Source organism: Balearica regulorum, chromosome 6 (genome assembly GCF_011004875.1).
Source record: "Balearica regulorum gibbericeps isolate bBalReg1 chromosome 6, bBalReg1.pri, whole genome shotgun sequence".
NCBI classification, from domain to species: Eukaryota; Metazoa; Chordata; class Aves; order Gruiformes; family Gruidae; genus Balearica; species Balearica regulorum.
In genome coordinates, this window is record NC_046189.1 from 1,683,250 (window position 1) to 1,699,264 (window position 16,015).

Genomic DNA, 16,015 nt, shown 5'->3' on the forward strand with positions numbered 1-16,015 from the left:
GTTTGGTCATGATAATACATTATCAAGTGACCTTTTTAAATCTTAACCAGCTTCTTTCAAAAACTTTTTTTTTTTTCCTCCCCCTGAATCTTTCTATTGATTTTAATGTCAAATAACGCTTTGAAGTTTGCAATTTGTAGTCCCTCGAGAGTTAGAAAGTGAAGGGAATGGGTCATATATATTCTTTTTTTTTTTTTTCTTCTTCTTTTCTTGCGTTAGCCCCTTGAGACAATGCATGCCTTCAAGGCAGCACCTTGTTATTCCACCCCATCGAATGCCACGTTGCGTTTGCCGGAGATCAAACCTCAGATGAAGAAAAGATAAGAAAATTGGCCATAATGAACTCCAGAAGCAGACGGCATTTTCACCGTGAACTTGGAAACTCACAGTGGAGAACTGAGCTTTAATTCAAACCAGTCCGAATGCCAAACTGTGAGGCTTTGAAGTCTGTAGAGGAATCAGTGGAAATCCTTTGAGCTAGGCAAAGATACTGATATACTTTTTTTATTTTTTTTCTTTTCTTTTTTTTTTTTTTTTTTAAAGCCTTAACTCTTCAAGTGCTTGTCTGCTCTTAGGGCAGAAAGCCCTCTTGCTACATAAAAGGAGCGAAAGAAAAATAAGCAACGTGTTTTTCAGGTTTTTTTATTCTATTTCAGGATGAGCTGGCGTATGGATTTGATAAAAGCGTGTGCTCTAATGAAATAATAGCTGAGATAATTGTCCTCATAAATTAGTCTTCTGATGAGCAAATAACTAAATCCCAATGAATCCCATCATCCCCGCGCTGCAGACCCGTCTCGGTGGTGTTTTACTCTCTCAAGAAAAGGGCGGTAACTTGCACCAGTGAGTTGTTCTACTCAACGTTGCTCCCCCGGGTCTCGGCGTGCCCCCGCGTGCAGCGCGGCGCTGGGCTGGACGGGGCGGCCGCACCTCTTGGCGTTGGCTAAGGCCGCCCAGAGCCGTTGGCAAAGCGAGAGCGAGAGTTCAAAAAGCAGCGGGAGAGCAGCCTCACCGTGCGCTTTGTCGCTTTAGCGTCTTCATCACCGCGGGTTGAAATCGCCGGCTGCCCCGGCTCGAGGTCGGGGCGATACCATTGCTGTATTATTTTATTTTGCGGTGGCGTCACCCCGGTCGCTAATAAGATGTGCAGAAGGGATTTGGGGAGCTTGCTGCGAGCTTGGGTCTCCTCCACCCCGTCGTAGCGGCGGCTCTGCCTGCCCGAGACACCATGCCATTATAATTTAGCTGACCGCTCGCTGGGCGAAGGTCCTGCGGCCGAACTCACCGCCAAAGTATGTGGGCAACACGGATCTCACGGATTAGGCAGAAATGTATTAAACTCTAACGCGAAAAAATGCAGGGCACAGAATTTTAAAAGTCCTTAACTCATCAAAACGTTATTGGTATTCATCGCTGTTATTCCGTAGTTATAGAAACAAACGGTTGTAAAATTCAAGGTTGGTTGTTTTTTGGGGTTTGTTTAAGCGGAGTCTGTTGTTCTCTAACGTGTTATACAAGCAGAAATCGTGTTTGCTTCTATAAATCCTCATGACGGCTTTAAAAGCAGAGGGTGTGCAAACCCGGCTAGGAGACCCGCCGAAAAAATGCAAAGACTGCGACTAGTTCTTTATGACACGAGAACAGCAAGTACTTGGTGAAATTCAAGGAAGTTTTCGTGATGATTCCAGCGCTTGTGTTGTCTCATGCAGTTAATTTTTTTTTTTCCCCTACCCTGAGGTCTCCTCCACAGTTATAATTCCATATACAGTTTTATTTTTATTTAAACCACCTAAACCAGAAGCAAAAGCCAGGATCGTGTTTGAAGGGTCCCTCCTCCTGCCTTTCTCGGAAAGCATTAAATGAGTTCAGGAACCAATTCTGGGGGGGAATTTTGGGTTTTTTCCTTCGATCCATAAACCATTTCGGGGGGGGGGGGGGGAAGATGATGATGTTTTGTCCGGAACGGTTGTTTCTGTATTTTAGATTTCATGCTCTCCCGACACTGATTTCATCCCCCAAACTCTTAATCCCTTTTGACAAAGTAAATGCCCGTGGAGATGGCTGCTCGCAGAAACAAAGCCCAGAGTCTTCAGGAGGCTGATTAGCCTTAGGAGCAGGGGATAATGTTTTTATATTTTACATATATAAATAGATATATATATATATACACCTCCAACAGTGGGGAAAAAGAGTCTCTGAAAAAAGTGCTTCACCAATTTGCTCGCTGCAACTGAGCATTTAAAAAAAAAAAAAATCCTCTGTAGGATTGTTTAATCTGCCTGTCATTTATTAGGCATTTAATGGGTGAATTGGCTAGTAACAGACTAAAAATTATTCAGTCTTCTGGAAAATAGATAGAATTATTTTTTTTTTCTCTCTGAAACGATTGGAGAACATGATCAGAAGTTTCTACTGTTCGCAGCGGTCAGGATTGAGTAATGCAGAGCTGTTCAGCTTAACTGTATTCAGAGTCAAAAGAAAGAATTTATTTTAAGCAAACAAAACAACCCCCTAAAATTTAGGAAATTTAAAGGTAACCCTTGTGTTTTAAAAAATTCTCCATGGCTTGAATGAATATTCAATGTTACCAATTCTTTTATTCCTTGGCGAATAACTCTGCAGCCACCTTAGCCATGAGTTAAAAGACCCAGTTCCAGACAAAACCGTTCACCTTCCTGATAATAATTTGAATTTCCGGCTTTTTTTATGGCATCAGCAGCAGGGCAAAGCCATAGGGTTGTTTGCAGTTTCGCTGTTGCTTTATCTTGGGGACTTTACTGCGATGGCTCTGAGCGAAGGGGCTGTTTCCATCTGGGCACGAGAAAAATGAAAACCCAAAAGATTGGGTTAGACGTGCTGGAAATGCTGCCCACTGATGAATTTTTTTTTTTTTTTTTTTTTTTAACAATTAAAAAGGAAAAAATGAGGGAGGGAGTTCTGAGAGGGCTTTGGTCCTCCCGGGTCAAGTTTTATGGCCAAAGATAGAGCTGCTAACGTACGCGGTGAGCATCAGATAGAGCTGGGACGGCAGCTTTGGAGTCCTGGTGTAATTCCGGAATTAGGAGAAGGTTAGAAAGGGCAGCGCAGGAGAGGTTGGGTAGGAGGCACGAGTGAAGAACTGGCTTCAGGTCTGGATTTGAGAGTGCTCTTGTGTTGGATGGGTTCGATGGCCAAGGTACTGAAGGCATCATTAGGGGTTTGTTTTTTTTTTAATTCTGACACCCCCGTTGTCTTGCGCATCTCCTGGGGCTGCCCCCGAGCACGCCCACGCGTGCAGCGCCTGTCCCCGGCACGGTCTGTCCTCCTGCCGCCTCTCGGGAGGGGGAACCAGGGGATCCCCCGCGCGGGTTTCTTGGGGACCTGAGAAGAACTTACCGTGCGTACGGAGCACCGCTCGCAGTCGCTCAGGAATGAAGCTCCCTGCAGGGATAAGCAGCTGCGGCTCTAAGGTCACCCCGTCCTGCAGCAGAGAACACTCTGGACATCCTCAAAACGGCGGCTTCTAACTATTGTCAAACACAAATTGATTTACTGTTAACCAGCAATCGCTGCTTTTTCTCTCCTAAAATTTATACAGACAGAGTTCACGGTTAACTCTCGGGGCTGCCCGTGCCGCTGAAGGGTATCTTCCAACCACTGTCACCGCGCGGGCACCTTCAGCCGAGCATCACCGGCGCCACCGCGCTGCTCGCCGGCTGGCCCCGCTCCTCGGGTGCGTTCGTGCTTGGGCTTCACCCGGATGAGGTGTCTGACCGCCGCGGGGTTGCTCGGCGCTGACGGACCGTGCCCACAGCTTGGGGGAGCAGGTTTGGGCTTGTTCTGTGCCCGGCTCACGGTGATGCCGCGCATCGGTTGAGGTACGGGCAGCTCCCGTGGTATCATAACTTTGGAGGGGGGGAAAACAAAAAAATGAAAAATCTGATGATTTTAGCAGTTTTCCTTCGGTTAGAAATTAAAGAGCTCAGCAGTACTTCAAAGCTCAGGGGGGAAAAAAAAAAAAAGTCTGCCATGTGCACTTGCTTCGAAACTGCTGCTTTAGTCCTTTGTGAAGGAGGTGGTGTCTGCTTAAAACGTCTGTGGGTTTCACTGAAGAGATTTTTTGTCGACTGTAAAGTCATCGGCAAAACCTCTGCTGTGTTGTCTTCCTTATGTAATCGTCTCCCTGAGGACAAAATGTATCCCGCAGTCACGTCGGTTGAGGCAAAAATTAAAATTCCTCTTTGGGTTGGGTGAGAATTAAAAGAAAATAAGATCCTTTTTGCGTAGGTGTCTGTGTGCAGAGACTGGCCGGTGGGAAGATTGCAGGAGGCTGTTAGGTTACTGTGGCAATTAGCTGACAAAAAATTAAAGCTGGAAGGCCGGGGTTTGGGTTTTTGGGGTTTTTTTTGACTACGCGGTGTCCGAGTACCGTGACCAGACCTGCGACGTGCCGGGTGTCCCTGCCTGCCTGCTCAGCGGCCGCAATGGAAGCGACTCGATGGGTTTGACCAACGCTGGAAGAAGATCGTTGCGTGGTAGATCTTAACGCTCCATTAAAAATAAACTCTGCGGAGGGCAAAATGGCATGAGCATGGATCGGCGTTGGGGCCAATACAGGCTGCAGGTGTCTTGGGGCTGTTTCACATCGTTGCAGCGAGAGATGTGAAGTTTTATGGGTGTCTTCGTAGCACTTGAGCGATCTCAGCGCTGAACAGACCTTTCCGTTGCTCAGAGCATCCCAGAACGACTAGACTCATTAAAAGTGAAGTTCTTGCATATGCAGACACATTCACAGGTTCTGCTCCGGTGTACGAATAACTTCAGTTCATGCTTTAGCAAGTTAACCTCGCCAGTGGCTGTTCCTAGGACAGGGAAATACCGTCATCTTCAGTACCAGCACGGGACGGCATTGGTCAGGTTACCCGAGGGACATGTCCAAGATTCAGTGGATTTATAATGGAAAAAGAACATAATTTGGAAAATATTAGTTTGTATAAAGGGCCTCGAGATGGAGATTTAGAACCTTCTGTGCAGCTCCTCGCTTTTCCAGCATTTCCTGCAGTTATCAGTGCCCGACCGAAAAATTTGCGACAACTTTGAAGCCCGTGCTCGCGTACCCCAGCATGAGCTGAAGGGTGATCAGCCCAGAGCGCTTGCGACGGGCTTTCTGAATCGAAAAGATTGCAGGCGTCTGCATCGCGTTTCTTAAGAAACTCCATTGCTTTGACCTTTTTTTTTCTTTTTTTTTTTTTACTTGCTCTCTGCTCAACTTTTCAGTTTTACTCAGTTGGCATCTCGCCGTGGGGAATGGAGCGTTTGCAACCTCGCGTAGGTTTTGAACAGAAATCGAGTAGATTGAAGAGAGAAAACAGAGGGAGAAGACCTTTTTTGGGAGAAGACCACAGGCACAGACCTCTTGTTTCATTTACATACCAGCCTTAGCAGGCAGTAGTTATGGATGCTAAGCAATTTGGTCCGTTTTCTGGTGAACAAAAAGTCAGAAGATGGGGAACCAGATTTCGGAGGGGTGTATTTGGGTGGGATATTTGCATATTATAACTTTTTTGCCCCATCTGACGTTCCCAGCTTGTCAGGAGGAGTGCAGCAGGGAAAAAAAAAATCCATAGCTTTGCAGGTGCTGGAGTTATTGCGAAGGAGAACATGGAGACACGTGCCACGAATCGAGGTTGCCGTCGGACAGGATTCCCAGGTGGTTTTTTTGCAGCCTGTGCCAGATGCCGCCTTCTTTTCTCCTCGTGCCCCGTATGTAAAGCAAGATACGATCACAAATGGGAAGCACAGCGTACGCCAACTTATTTCCCTGGTCAAAACGTGAGGCTGTTGACAGAGGAAATAATAGACCTCACTGAAAAAAAAAAAAAAAAACAACCCAAAAACCTAGCATGAGATTGACCTTAAAACGGTGCCGCGGCGCGAGGTGTTCGCCTTGCAAGAAAATAAGAGATGGGTTTCGCTACCGTGGAATAATAGTACGAGGTTTTATGACGGATTTGTTCGAGATGGTTTAAGTTTGTTCAAGAGCCAAAGTTAACGTGTCTGCCATTGTTAATTTTTTTTGTTGTTGCAGAACGGTAGTAATGCCCATTGCCAATGAATTTGCCCCAGATGTTGTGCTGGTGTCATCTGGTTTCGATGCGGTGGAAGGCCATCCCACACCTCTCGGAGGATATAACCTCTCAGCAAAATGTAAGTTGTGGATTTATAAGAGCAGAGATCCGAAACTGGTGTGAATCGCTTCTGTCCTAGGGACTAAAGTACAGTATTTGCAGTTTTTACGTTTTGGGGTCTGTTTTCAGATCTTTCATTTCAATGGCAAACTTCAGCGGGTTTTTGGTTGGTTGTTTTTTTTTTTTTTCCTTTGAGTTTTCATGTGTTTTATCCCTGCACCATATATATTCTGGTCTGGCTGAAGCCTTCACTTTCTTGAAGCATTTCATACTTGAATTTCGAGCGCAAATAAATTACATAAGCGAGTTACCCATTCATTTGTGGGCACGTCTCTGCAGAAGACGGCTCCTGCTTTACAGAGTTACGCTTTTTTTAACGCAGAATTGCAAGAAAGAGGCAATGCCGGATGCGAACAGTGTACCTTGCTCTCAATCCTAGTAGAAGTCCATTTCTTCCTTCGGGATACCGTATTAAAAATTGGAGCTGGATATTTGCGTTCTCCGCCTTTTCAAGCGGTTATCCTGCTTTTTGCTTTGGACCCGTGATGTTTTGCATTGCCCAGAGATGCACTGAAATTCCTCCCTCCCCACCTTTCCCTTGGTTGTGCTGGATTTATCTGGCACTGTTTCATTCAAGTCAATCAAGAAGACAGTTTTTCTTACAAAAGGATTTTATTATTATTTTTTAAGAGTTTGTTTCAGCCGGGGAACTCATTCTCCGCGGCGAACTTCAGAACCTCGTAAGGTAGCTGTTCCTATAAACTTTATATAAGAATAAAGTGACATAGATTTACAAGAGACAAGTTATTTAAGATATCCAGAAACACTTTGTAATGAGAAGGTCTCGTTTACCTGCTTGTCGAGTTTCCCGTGCTCTGCTACTCTCGCGAAACAGTGACGGGCTCAGCCGTGGATCTTTTTATCTGGCTGTTAATTTGCCGATTTGCAAAGGCGCTCGCAGGGGTCACTGCGAAACAGAAAGCAGGGAGCGGGGACAGAGGGTTGAAATGCTCTGGAATTTCTTTTGTTTGGATGATTTTTTGAAAAAAAAATTATTTTTTTTTTGAGGGGGAAGGTTGCTCTGAGGACACATTTTTTAAATCCTCGCAGCTTGGTTCTGTTTTGTTTAAAGGGTAGAAATGTATTGTGTGTCATATGATCAAAGTCCCGGGTGCCCCAGGAATTTTTATTGCATATTATATACGGGAAGAAACGTCTGTTAAGAACTAGATGTCAAATATCTCTGGGGCACTGCGATGCTGCTATCGCATCTGAAAGCACCGGCAGCAATTTTACTGATTTCCCCTTCCCCTCCTCCCTCCCCCAGGACTGCTCTGCCTTTGCATCTTCCAAAGCAGGGCAAAAAGCCGCCTCCTTCCACCCTCCTTCCTTCCTGCCTTCCTTCCAAAGGATGGATTCAGGGCACCGAGGGGTGGCAGGGAGGATGGCGCTGCCTCTCACCTGGCAGATACGGATCCCGTGGCACACACGGCTGAGCCGGTCCGGCGGGGAGCTGTGGCTGGAATTCTGCAGCGAGCATATTAAAATCCAACCTGGCTTATATTATGCCTTGAGTCCTTTCAGATCCCTCATGGGGGTTTTTTTTTAATGTGATGTAATTCCTTCCTATAATTCTTTGATCCTTCGCCAGGAGCCTGATTCCAGCCGCAACCTTCGCCCTTCTCCTGCATTTCCTCTTTTCCCTCGTTACAGGCTTCGGGTACCTGACGAAGCAGCTGATGGGCCTGGCCGGGGGTCGCGTCGTCCTGGCCCTCGAAGGAGGCCACGACCTGACGGCCATCTGCGATGCCTCGGAAGCGTGCGTCTCTGCTTTGCTGGGAAACGAGGTACGGAGACAGGCAAGGCTGGGGTCCGCCACCTCCACCCCCCCCCCAGAATTTGGGCTTCTCATCCTCCAAAACAGTCGATCCGACAAATTCTTGTCATTGTTTTAGGTCCTTTGGTGTAAAGAGCACGTGCTTTCTCTGTTTAAAAACTACCTGCGTTTGGCAATCCGTCTTAGAAGAATTGAAACGGCTAAGAACTGAATTTGGGTTTAGATTTGATCCAAGTAGTTTGCTTTGTGCTCTTTGGAAACAACCAATTAGTTTCATTTCTTCCTGAAGCCGTTGACCAAGACTTCCCTTCTCTTTGCAGACCCCCTCTCTAGCACCGCAGCCTGTACCTGCTGCGTTGGCATTGCGTTGCTTGACATTATTCTCAGTCGTATATTTTCCTTGACGTTATGTTTTCTACCTTCTGCAAGTCGCTGTGTCGCAGAAGTTGGCTGGAAAGGCCAGGGTGTTTGATTGCAAGAGCAAGACAGAGAAGTACGCCAAGGAAATCCAGTTTTTGGTTGCCGGGGAGGTCAGACTATTTTCCTACAGAGGCAGCTACTTTAGCTTTTCTGCCTTTTTTTTATCCCCCTGCTTCCAGTGTCAGTGGGATAAAGGAAGAAATGATTCTCATTCCCCGCGCCTGTCGTCCTTGAAGCAGCCCGGCTGTGAGCCTCCACTGCAGCTGGTGCTGCACGAGCAGCTCACGCCTACGTTTCTTCCAGCGTGGTTGATAATTAAAAAGTTCGGGGCAGTGGCATTTGACGTGTCTTTGTGCTCGGGGAATTCAGGGTCGTGTACTGCAGAAATATGGCAGCAGAGAAATGCAGAAATCAATTATCGGCAGCGAATTCCCAGACCGGAGCTCCTGCACATCTGCTGTGCCTGTACCTTTGCACGCGCTTCTGTCCAAGAAGCGTATTTCTGTAGAACTTGTGAGCTTTTGAGTATGATCAACCGGTTTGTTTGTGTCAAGCCTCCCTCCTTTTGGTTCACTCCTCTTTTTTTTTTTTTTTTTTTTTTTTGGGCCACCTGTCTTCCACGGGGAGGATGACCAACGTCCAAATGGTTGAGTCATGGACGGGCACGGTAGACTGCAAAGGTGCTTTGCATCGCTTTCCCACCTCGCTCAGAGAAGCCCGTGCTTGCTCAGCCTGCAGCCCCGGGCACGGTCCCAGCTCAGCATCTCCCAGAGCTGTTCAAAACAATCATTGAGGATGGATAGCGGGAATTAAAACGACAGCGTGGTGTCCTTAGGCTACGTATAGCTGAAATGTCAGCCTTCGGGGAAAGCAACCACACCGAATTGAAGTTGGGGGTGGCTCCAAAACCTCGGACAACATTAACGGCTTGGGTAGCGTGTTTGAATTTTTTTAGGCTGCCTGTTTAATTAAGAGATCACCCTCAGTACCTTGTGGAAACGAGCAAATCTCCAAAGGCCATGGTATGAGTAATAGGACACAGGGAGCCTGCTGAGATGACCTCTTGTAGAGCAGACCTCCGAAGGTGGTGGTCTCTGTCCCAAGGAGAGAAATCTGCCTGCCCATCAGGTGGTAAAAGGAGGAGGTTCCTCCTAAAGCTTTCACCTGCCTTGGAGAGCACGACCAGGGTCTCTCATCACCACCCTTTGCTGGAGAACCCCTTGGTGCAGGAGATGAGGGAGGACGTATGGCCAATACCTGAAGGTGCAGCACCGTGGAGAGGAGAAGCCAAGCAGTTCTTCAGCTCTGGGTCTGCCTCTGGTGGGAGCTGACTTCTGGGGATGGTGGTGAGCAGCTGCAGTTCAGTGACCATCAGCCTTTCTCAGGTCCGGGACATTGGAGTAGGGAGCTTGGGTCTGCGTGGAGGTGCAGATCAGCTGTGTGTGACTTCCAGCCTGTTGTAGAAGTGCTCCGTCTTGTAGTATCCACACTCCACGTGAAAAACTGGAGTCAGGAGAAACCTGACTAACCGCAGTCCAAGAGCTAAAGCAGCTGGGATTCATCAAAAGCATCTGCTTCAATCATCCAGCATCCCATCTCCACGCATCCAGAGAGCATCTGCTCCTTGTGCTTGGCCAGGCCCTTCTGATGGAGCTGTCGGCGTGGGGAACTGATCCGGCATGGCAGCCTGCGCTCAGCCGAAAACCGGGGAGCCAGCTGCTACGTCAGCATGGAAGCGATCAAGGTTTTACTGCAGCACCCGTCTCTCTGAAGCTGACAGCTGATGGCACTGTTGTCACCACAGACCGTTCCTCTAGCTCCATCCGCCGTTGGGTGCAGCCGGCTCTGACGGCAGGGTGCGCTTGGAAGGGGAGACGGAGGAAATGACACGCGAAGGATGTCATTCCTCTCGTTTACCGTGCTCCTCCGATGCAGGCGGGTGACCGCAATGTGGTGTGAGGATCTGCGCGCAATAAATAAGCGCCTGATCCGAGCCACGGACGTGTTTGGGAGTGCGAGGCTTTGGGGAGATCTCATGATAGCTTGGATGTTGTCAGCTGCCTGAGTGGTTTTATTTAGCAGGGCGAATAGTGATCCTTAAACGTACGAAAAGAACGTTTTATTTTATTTTTTCAATCAGTGAATCAGGACAGCTATAAGGCGCTTTAAAATACTTAAAGATGGACCTGTTCTCACTTTTCCTAGGTGGGCTACAAGACTGCGCAAATATCACCATAACGTTCTCCGACTTGCACATCAAAAAAGCAGGAAGCGCTAGTTTTATCAAGGTCCTTTTATAAAATCTTTTTCATGCAAGGAAGTTGGAGGGAACTGCTGGTGCTTTGTCCGGCAGCCCTTTGATGCAGTTTGATATACGGCGTGTTAGACGATTTTGCCTGCGTGCACACGGACAGCCAGCTGCGGCCGGCGACGGGCTGCGGGGAGGTTTGGCTGAAGAGCGGTGCCAGAGTTAACGCGGGGAAATGGTAGGAAATGAGGGGAACGGTGCCAGTCCCCAAAGTGTCTGCGTTCGCTGGCGGAGATCAAAACTTCCTCTTCGGAAAAAGCGTTATGCAAAGGCAAGAGCCGGCTTGTTCCCAACTGTCCAGGAAATTAAAACAGAGCTTTAGCTTTGCAGCAGATTATTTTAACGTGCAGCGAGTTAGCGCCGGGCGAGGTTGCTTGAAAACGTACGTACGTCGCTTTAGTCACAAGTTTAGTTGTGCAAAACTAACACGACTTCAGCTGCAAAATCAAAGGCACGGTGCGGGGAAGATGTGCGGATGGTAGGTTAGACCAGTAAGCCACCGTTCCTCTCCCAGTACTCACGGCGGCCTCCGACAGCAGCGTGCCGACAGCGCCGGAGCGCAGAGGCGGCAGCAGCCGCGCAGAGCTGCTCGCTCCATCGTGGGCACCGCCAGCCTTCACCCTTCGAACCAGCCTCTGCCCCGTGGAAAACGCCGTTTGTGGGGTGGCTGTTCCCAGGAAGCGATGCCGCTGTTTAAGCACTGGCGCATCGTTAGCGTTCGCGGTGCCAGGCCAGGAGCCGTGGCAGCACCGTGCCTGGAGCGGGGTGTGGGGCTCCTGCGTGGCGGGAGCTGCTAACGATGGGGAGGGAGACGGGGGGCCGCGGTCCTGGAGCTCGGCAGCACCCGCGGTCCTGCCCGTCGCCGCTACAAACGCTTTGTCATTTGTCACGTAGAGGTAGCGAAGGTGTGTCCGCTGTCAGACTCCGGACATCCCGAATAAACAAGAAGGTGATACTAAGCAGTTGCTGAAAACCTTCGCCTAATGCCCAGAGGTATTTCCTTCCTTTTCCAGGGGAGGCTGCTGTCTGGGGGCGTTATTTCAGGAGGAGGAGCGGGCAATGGAAACGATTCACACATGTGGCCGGGCTGCCTGGCGTTGCGTGCTTTGTATCAATATCAACCGAGAGGCGTTAGAAAGCTCTTACTTAAAGATTGGGCCAGAAATTGCTTTTGCCTTTGCTTAATGTCATACAGAAGCCAGTTTGGGCCAGAATTGGTTTTAGAGTGGAGAATTTGTTAAAAAAAAAAGCAGTCCGTAATTATTAAATCTGGAACAGAACGATTCCTAGTCCTCGTGAAGCGCCCATCGAGTGGCTGCCACGCCAGCAGATCTCTCAGCAGTTAAACTTTGCCATAGATTTTATTATTTTTTTATTTATTTTTTAACTGTTAATCTGTGGCTGCTGCTTTGCTGGGAAATACCCCTCGATATTCCATCCCGGTGACAGCGTGGGTTTGCCGGTGGGACCTGCATCCAAACCAACACTTGGCCGTTCTAGTCCCGCAGGGCAACTCCGTCAGCACCGTGCTGCCCTGTCGGGTTTCCCGTGCGGGATTTATCCACGCCGCAGAGCTTCGCCCCAGGGTAACTGGAGAAGGACTTTGAGGACTAACTGGAGAAGGACGTAGAGAAGCTGCTGTAGGGTGGCGTTTCCTAACTGACCTCTCTCTAGCAAAACAAAGATACTCTTACTGCCCCGAGTTCCTTGTTAAGTGAATTGTTATTAGTACTTTGATATTTTAGTGTTGGCAACGGTAACGAAGGCGGCGCTGACGTTGGGGGGGGACGGGACGTACGTTCGAGCAAAACAGAAACGGTCTGCGTGCCGTTTGCGTTTACGGCATAAAAGCAGCCAAGCCCAGAAAGACGCCGGCTCCTCACCTGCGGTACGCTCAGGCTTCCTGTGTCGCCTTTCAACGTACAGTCTCGGTACCAGCGGCGTGTTCTTGCTGTCACCTTCTTGCAGAAGGGGCAAAGGAAAGAAGCCAGCATCAGAAAGCCCTGATTTTAATACCCAATTATGATCCTTCACGTGCAGATCTAATGCCTCTCTGCCCTGGCCAGACTATGGCCCAGCAGCTGGTAAGAGGCATCGCCATCTACTGCAGTTCTGCTCGTGCTGAGCGCGGCTTTCTCTGTACCAAAATTCAGCTATTTACTCTTAGGGTACAGATTTTTCCTGTTCAGAGTTAATAAATACACTGGAATAGGTATTTGGAAAAATTTCTTTAGAGGAAGAGTAGAAGTGTGGCTGTTACCGTATTTTTAAGTCCTTTTTATTTGCGCATTGTTTTGTTTCAGTAGTGAAAACTTTGCACTTGATGCCTGGTCTCTAACCTGAGATAACGCTTCTTTGGTGTTTCTCTCCCTGCAGCTCGACCCTCTTCCAGAAAAGGTTTTCCAGCAGAGAGCAAATGCTAATGCGGTGCATTCAATGGAGAAAGTAATCGAGATACACAGTGAGTAGAGCCCCGTTCACCCAGCCGGTTCCCCGTTGGGTTGCCCTGAGGGACCCCCATTTGACTTCTCCATCATCCTGGCAACTCCACGTTCCCCCCTCCTGGTTTCCCGCTGGTCACTGCACCGTGAACTGGATTTGTGCAGCCGCGAGCCGCTCGTACCGCGCGTGGAGTAGTGTATCGAGCGATGCGCGGGGAACGGTCCGTTCAGGGAAATGCTTTGGCGCTTGAGGAGGAATTATATTAAAACCTTTAAGATCTCTGTAAAGAACAGGCTGTCCTGCGCTTGGAGTGTGCCCTTATCTCCTCAAAAGCAATTCAGGGATCTCCGATGAACATAAATCTCGTTGGGTGTTGTGGCATCCGTTAGTTAAGTATGGATAGGGATGAAAGTTAAACAGAGCATTGCACGAAGTTGCTCATGTCGGAGGTTTATTTAGCTGGGGAGGTTAATATCTTTGTGGTCGAAGCTTTCCTGGGGATGTTCTTGGGGGGCGGAGTGAAAGAGCCCGAGAAACATGGGAATCCCGCTGCTGGGTCCTGACGTCTTCCTGCCCCAAAGGTTTGCGGTCTAAAACTGGAGGGGACTCGTCTCCATTTTATAGGGCAAAAATGGAGCTCAAAAGATGTCAAAGCATTGTATTATTTTTTTTTCCCTGGAAAATGCCCGGTGGCTTTAGAAATTTGAATTCCATTTCCAGAAGCTGCTCTGCAGAGAGAGTGCTCGGCACCACTCTGACACCTTAGCAGCACCTTGAGCCAGTCAGTGTTTATTTTTATTTTTTTTTCCTTAAAATGAGCAGAGCAAATTAAAGGGGGCTTCGAGTAAGACCCTCAGATCCGCTGTCCAGCATGGGAGAGGCAAAGATGTTTGAGAACAAGTCCCTCCTCCCCATCTGCTGGTCTCGCTGTACAGGTTCTTGCTTTCAGGCTTTGCTGTGGCTTTTTGGGTACTGGCAAATTCAGTGTGTCCTGCCTGGGGGCTGAGAGAACATCCTTTATTCTCTCCTTCTGAAGCCTTCTCTGTGCTCTTTTCACTGGGGGGGGAAAAAAAAAAAAAAGATGTTTATCATGGCAAACTGCAGGCATGAAAAGTAAATGCAGCTTAGAGCATCTTCTTTAGTCTTAGGTGACTTGCTCACAAAAGCATAGCAAGACCGTGGCAGTTAGTAGCTGAATGCGGACCTCCAGTTCAAATCTGGAATACGTCCTTCGCTCTCACGTATTTTTCCTGAGGTCTAAAAGTTTCTGAGGATTTTGAAGTAAAAAAAGGAAATGTCATTATTTTTTTGATCACCTAAGTGCCCTCTTTCATCAAGGTAGAGGGACGCTGTATGCCTCTGTGCAGCTTGGATCCTCACCTCCAGCACTCGTTTGTCCTTTCGAAAAATCCAGTTCCCCCCTCCCACCTTGCTTCCCTAGCCAAAGGAGAAGAGCGTCTTTTGTTGCCGGACAGCGATTCAGCCCCGGTTTGACATCCTAGGTGTCCTTACGGGCTGCGCAGGTGCCCTTTGGATACCTTTCTCGATACCTTTTGGGTTTAAACCCTAGCTTTTCAAGACGCAGCAGCGCCATCTTTTCATACCTCGAAGCGAGAGGGAGTACGGATCAAGGTTGCGTGTCGCATTGGCGTGATGAGCGTTCCCCAGGCAGGTCTCAGCCGTCTGTTGGACCTGGGACGGCGGGAGCGCGGTGCTGGACGGGTTACGGTGCAGATGCTCTAACTGCCTCTTCTCTCCCCAGGCAAGTACTGGCATTCACTCCAGCGTTACGCCTCCACGGTGGGCTACTCCCTGGTTGAGGCGCAGAAGTGCGAGAACGAGGAGGCGGAGACGGTAACGGCCATGGCATCTCTGTCAGTGGGCGTGAAGCCAGCTGAGAAGAGGTGAGGTGCTTTCCTTCCCTCTTATCATCACGTCTCGGAGTCTGCCCAGGCAGGAGGAGCCGTGGCGGGCAGCCTTCTGGGTTAATCGTCTCCTTTTAACCACTGCGCGCACGTTCCCCGCACCTCCTGCTCTCCGTGGGTTCTCTAAAGACCCGGTGGGCCGCAGGAGAACAGCAGTGCCAGGAAACCCTGTGTGTCATGGTGCACGCTGTGCCTGACCCCGCTGCTCCAACCGGAGCTGAACGTGGTTGTGGACCGTGAGAGGATATTGCTTTCGCTGCAAAAAGTGTTAACGTTGTGCGAGTGAAAACAAGATTGTCTAAAAACCATTCTTGGTGGGAAGTTTTAATTCCAAGTGAGCCAGCCAAGCAGAACTGCCTGGGTGGGAAGGTGATGGGAACGTAAGGTGTGAGACGTAGCACCACAAATTGTCCAACTCTGTTGTACTCAAGTGATTTTTCTCTCTTCCCCCCGTTCCCCTCCCCTTTGGCTGTGAAATTGCTCAGACCTGATGATGAACCTATGGAAGAGGAACCTCCCCTGTAGCATTCGCCTTCGAGCTGGAGTTCTCCTGTTTGTTCGTCTTCGTCTTGAAGCTCTGCCAAGAAGCTTTCTCTTGTTACTCCTGTGTCCTGTCATGGTTTTTTCCAGAATACGGAAGGACAACCAGGTGTAAAACAAAGCAACCGAAAAAAAAAAAATCTCTCCATATCTATATGTGTCTACAGTATATATTTGCCGAAAAAGAAAAATACCGGTGAAGAGCAGTAAAGGACTGACACGCTGGGCACTCTTCCTCTGGTCCTCACTGGGAGCGGAAAGGGGAACGACGCCCGTGAAGTCTTTGGCAGAGTTGCCAAAAAAACAAACAAGCAAACAAACAAAAAACAAAAAAAGAAAATCAAAGATTCAACAACACATACGAAAATAAAACAAA

The 16,015-nt window shown here is 48.6% G+C and overlaps 1 protein-coding gene across 22 annotated transcripts in view; it reads left to right on the plus strand.

Moving 5' to 3' along the window:
• The window catches only part of HDAC4 (histone deacetylase 4), a 248,648-nt gene extending 232,633 nt beyond the window's left edge, over positions 1 to 16,015 (plus strand). For all 22 annotated transcript variants that reach the window (XM_075755864.1, XM_075755867.1, XM_075755853.1 and 19 more), the window contains 5 exons: positions 6,068 to 6,186; positions 7,881 to 8,014; positions 13,109 to 13,193; positions 14,937 to 15,078; positions 15,585 to 16,015. In XM_075755864.1, the coding sequence (XP_075611979.1) occupies positions 6,068 to 6,186; positions 7,881 to 8,014; positions 13,109 to 13,193; positions 14,937 to 15,078; positions 15,585 to 15,624 (520 nt within the window). In that variant the 3' untranslated portion in view covers positions 15,625 to 16,015. The remainder of the gene's footprint in view (positions 1 to 6,067; positions 6,187 to 7,880; positions 8,015 to 13,108; positions 13,194 to 14,936; positions 15,079 to 15,584) is intronic.